This window comes from Bremia lactucae, assembly GCF_004359215.1.
Source record: "Bremia lactucae strain SF5 chromosome Unknown BlacSF5_NotPlaced_200_SHOA01000120.1_2678225bp, whole genome shotgun sequence".
Taxonomy (NCBI): domain Eukaryota; phylum Oomycota; class Peronosporomycetes; order Peronosporales; family Peronosporaceae; genus Bremia; species Bremia lactucae.
In genome coordinates this window covers 2673486-2678225 of record NW_027152213.1, presented here as the reverse complement: position 1 = coordinate 2678225, position 4740 = coordinate 2673486, and the positions used below count along the sequence as shown (strand labels likewise).

General features: G+C 49.0%; 3 protein-coding genes across 3 annotated transcripts; 2 read left to right on the top strand and 1 right to left on the bottom strand.

The window, feature by feature from the left end:
* Positions 1-94: 94 nt before the first annotated feature.
* CCR75_001545 (uncharacterized protein) lies at positions 95-2038 on the top strand (the record flags this gene model as incomplete). Its single annotated transcript, XM_067959647.1, has 1 exon — positions 95-2038. The coding sequence occupies one exon, from the start codon at positions 95-97 to the stop codon at positions 2036-2038; it is 1944 nt and encodes a 647-aa protein (XP_067814723.1).
* A 225-nt stretch (positions 2039-2263) lies between these two features.
* CCR75_001544 (uncharacterized protein) lies at positions 2264-3985 on the bottom strand (the record flags this gene model as incomplete). Its single annotated transcript, XM_067959646.1, has 1 exon — positions 2264-3985. One exon carries the CDS (start codon positions 3983-3985, stop codon positions 2264-2266), a length of 1722 nt encoding a protein of 573 aa, XP_067814587.1.
* A 138-nt stretch (positions 3986-4123) lies between these two features.
* On the top strand, positions 4124-4740 carry CCR75_001546 (uncharacterized protein; the record flags this gene model as incomplete). Its single annotated transcript, XM_067959648.1, has 2 exons — positions 4124-4544; positions 4568-4740. 2 exons carry the CDS (start codon positions 4124-4126, stop codon positions 4738-4740), a joined length of 594 nt encoding a protein of 197 aa, XP_067814589.1.

The following is a 4740-nucleotide window of genomic DNA, read 5'->3' as shown; positions in this document are numbered from 1 at the left end:
TAATACAAAAAGCGTTGTTCTGATTATTGTTCACCTTCAAATAGCACGCGACGATTGAAAGAACGCAAGCACGACATTTCTCAAGAACCTAGCAATGCTGCTGCTACTGCTCCTTTTGTTACCGCTGGCAAGAGCCTGTACGATGATTGCAGTGGGGAGTAACGCGACAATCGATGGCTCAACCTTGGTAGCACACACTGACGATGCGGGTTTCGGGGCAGCCGACCTGCGCATGGTTCGTGTGCCAGCCCAGGACTACGAAGACGGAGCCATGCGTCACGTGTACAGGTTACAGCCAGGCTACCCGCGTCTCGTGACGCTTGAGCGAGGACCCGAGTACGAGCCGAAGAGCGATGAAGAGAAACTCATGATACCTCTGGGAAAGATACGCCAAGTACCGCATACATATGGCTACTTTGATCAGGACTATGGCTTCATGAACGAGGTACAACTTAGCATCGGAGAAAGTACAAGCGGCGCAAGGACAGTCGGCTGGTCCATCGATGCCGGCCCACATGGGTACAATATGTTTGGCATTGGAGAGTTGTCGAAAATTGCTCTAGAGCGCTGCGATTCGGCTCGGTGCGCGATCCAAACCATGGGCGACCTAGCTGTTGAGTACGGATTCTATAGTGAAGACAGTGGCGATCCTTCAAACCCCGCGTACGCGTGTGGAGCGGAGACGCTGGGGATTGCCGATCGAAACGGAGAAGTCTGGATATTTCACGTCTTAACAGGACCTCAGAACACTAGCGCCGTTTGGGCAGCCCAACGCGTTCTAGATACGCACGTGGTCGTCGTGGCCAATGGCTTTATCATTCGCGAGGTGGATTTGAAGGATCCCGATCGCTTCATGGCATCCAAAAATGTGCTATCGTTTGCCCGTGAAATGGAGTGGTGGACCCCCGAGCAAGGGAACTTTGACTTTACCGCTGCGTACGCTATCCCGACGCCCGATCCTGTGCGTGCTCTATACATGGGTCGTCGCATCTGGCGCGTCTTTGACCTGGTGGCGCCGTCCTTGCAGCTCGATTCTCGTCTTGGACACTATTCCGAAGTTCCCACCTATCCATTTTCCGTGAAACCAGACCAGAATCTTGACGTGGCGGCCGTGACCCGTTTGCTACGGGACTACTATCAAGATACCCCTTACGACTTGACGAAGGGCTTAGCAGCAGGTCCATTTGGAAATCCAATGCGCTGGGATGGCGATGAAAAAGGAGTCACAGGAGGCTGGGAACGACCGATTTCCATGTATCGGACAGTCTTTAGTTTCGTTTTGCAGGCGCGATCATTTTTGCCCGATGCTGTTGGAGGGGTCGCGTGGTACGGTCAGAGCTCGCCGCATGCTTCGATCTACGTGCCATTTTCCTGCGCCCAAGAACAAGTGCCACTGTCGTACGTTCTTGGCAAGGAAAGTGAATTTACGCAGGAATCGGCGTGGTGGGCTTTTAGCTTTGTCAATAACTGGAGCATATTACGCTTTAATGTGATAAGCAAGGACATTCGAGATCGCATTGCTGATTTGCAAGAAATCTGCTTTGACAAGCGAAAAGCAATGGAGCAACATGTTAATCACACGAACAGCTTATCAGCGTCAGACGTACGGGCGTATTTGCAGCAAGAATCAAACCAATTGGCCTCGCGAGTCATTGAAAAATGGTGGGCTTTTGCGTGGAAGCTTGTCGGTAAATACACGGATGGTTACATCACTACAGGCGAAGCTTCCAACGAAATGGAGATGCTTGGTTATCCGAAATGGTGGCTTAAGCTCAGCGACTTTTCCAAGTGGCCTGGTTCTACATTGGTGCCACCCCATATCCCTAAGCTGGAGAAGCAGCTGCAGCTATTCACAAGTCGACAAAATGCGAGTGCTAATGTTGAAATCGTACCATCACTTTTCAACCTCAAGGCTTCGATTTCAAGTACCATCTCGATTGCCCAACTTGGCATTGGTGCGATTGTTGGGGCCATTGTTGGTGCTTTTGCCATGCGGCTTGCTGTGAGACGCCAGGGGCAATACCAGTCGATTGCTTGAAGCTAATAGAAAGAAAATGCTATAGTTGGTCTAACACGCCTTCCAACGGACCACTGGTGCAATAGGTTTCGGCTTAAATATTTCATTAGAACATAAAAGCACAAGAGTTTCTAATTTAATCATCTGCCACTCACCTCAATAGCGCAATGCATATTGAGAAGCTAAAACTTACTGACGTTAGCGCTTGTCAAAGCGTCCACCTCGTGTAGTGCTTACAGAAGTCGTTTAGTCGCTAGAATTGCCCTCGTGTGTATGCACATCACGATACGGCTTCATCTTTTTTCCATTAAATGCTTGTCCTGGCTCATTTCTAAAATTTCCCTTCTTTCCCTTCTTCCGGTTTTGAAGCGATGAATAGCTACTGCCATTAGTCCTTGATGGTACTCTCGTCTCTCCAGCATTGTTATCTCTTCCTTTAACCCGATTTGGTGTAGAAGTCGCAGGAATAATGCCTTCTGTACCCATCAAGCCCATTGCTCGCAATGTCTTCCTCTGCAGCAGCGGTACTTTCTCCAAACCAATCAGCTGGCTGTAAAGAGCTCCTGTCTTTACAAGCTCCGTTTTGGACATTCTCAGCTTTTTAAGATTCGAATTATAAAAGCCCAAGAAGGCAGCGTACGCCTTTTCAGCGGATAGCTGCAATTCACTGCGGGAACGCACGTTTGCAAGAGCACGCGTCGTACGCGAATGAGGCGGATCCTGCTGAGGTTTTCGCTGCAATTCAGTTAGCGGCAGATCCGCTAAATCATTAAGCACTGCCGCTTCGAAGTCGGCCAGCACAAGAATGCCACGACCGTCCATACCCGCACGAGCAGTACGCCCTAATCGATGAATGTACTGATCACGATCGGTAAGTCCAACTTGCAAGACAAGCGACACATCAGGGTAGTCAACCCCGCGGGCTGATACGTCCGATGAAAACATGATCATTTTCTTGCCCGAACGAAAAGCACTAGCTGCCTTGGTGCGAGCAGATTGGCTCTTGCGTGAATGCATCTCCAGGACATTTGAAAAATCAGCAGCTTGAAAAAGATGTGCCATGAATTGGGCAGATCGAGCAGTTGGGAGGAATACAATGACCTTGTATGCCGGTAATTGCATGTGCTCTTCCAAAATCTTTTCTACGACGGGAATAACCTCTTTCAAGTCGCACACGACATACTCTTGCACAGCTTGCGCATTCGTTTGCTGGTCGTTCCCTTCCAGTGTATCGACAAAAATATAGTCATCGCGTAGGGCTACATTCTTGAGCTCATCGGTGGCAGCTGGTAACGTCGCGCTAAAGAGAAGCGTCTGACGCTGCTTTGGCAAATGACTAATAATTCGTATGATGTCACGGCGAAATCCCATGTCCAACAAACGATCGGCTTCATCCAGTACCAGCACTTGCAAGCAGTCCAGTTTTTGTCGTATATGTCCACTATTGTCCTCTAAATGCGCCTGCAGTCTACCTGGAGTAGATACTAGCACATCAATTCCGCCGCTTTGAATGAGCTCTTTCAAATCTTTTTTGATAGAATTGCCACCCATGAAGCACGATGTGCGCAGATCATGTACGTTTGTAAGCTTTACGGCTTCAACAGCTATCTGCTGTGCCAGCTCTCGCGTCGGAGAGATCACGAGCATCGAAATTTTGTCCTGCGGATGCTGCGGATGCCTGAGCATGCGCTCGAGTGATGGTAGAAGAAATGCAATAGTCTTACCATTGCCCGTTTTGCCCTTGGCTAATACGTCATGCCCGTCGAGCACCAGCGGCAGAGTATCCTTCTGCACGTGCGTCAGGAACTCATATCCCATTTCTTGTGTGAGCACGTCCTTCGATTTCTGACTGATTTGTAATGACGATACTAGGACGTCCGACAAATAGCTATTAGGAGCCACGCAACTCGAGCGAAAGCTGCGTGTAATCGACGGCGCGCGCGACAAGAGGCGTCGACATGTCCACATCGAATTTGAATTGGTTGGTGCACCCTTGTTTCTTAGGTAGTGCACACAATTAGTTATCGATCTAAAACCACTTTTTGGAAAATGGGGTCTAGGCAATTGTTCTGTGGGATGGCTACATCTCTCGCTTTGATGCTAATAATGGCTCCCTCGTATTCAAATGCGCTGTTTGTGAATCTAAATGGACGCGTCGAGGAGTGTTTCCACGAGTACGTGCGCACGAAACGCACGGCTTACTTAAAAATTGGTGTGCTCGAGTCATCGGGCGCTTACGACGTGCGATTAAAAGCATACGGTCCATTCTCGGCTTATCCAGAGGACGAGAAAGTGGAAAAGAAATTTTTTGACCAGATAGTGGCCACACCTTATGAGGAGAAAAGCCAAAACGTCGAGCATAGTGGCTTTAATTTCGAGTCCGAACACCGCGGCGGGTGGTACCGCTTCTGCTTGGACAACACGCACGACAGCAGTATGAAGACAATTGAGTGGTACACAGCCTTTGATCTGTCTAATAAAGACGACTTGGGTGTGGAAGACAGAGTTGACGAGCAGACTCGCCAGGGTAAGTTGTATAGAAGGTATCAGAAGGAGAGCGCTTAATTAATAATGCCTTGCAACTGGTGACTCTAGCGCACATGGAAGGTTTAAAAACAACACTCGACCATCTCAAAACCTTGCTGAACCTTATTCGCAATGAGCAGGACTATTATCGCGTCCGTGTACATCGCCATGTTCAGAGTACGGATAATGTTGATTGA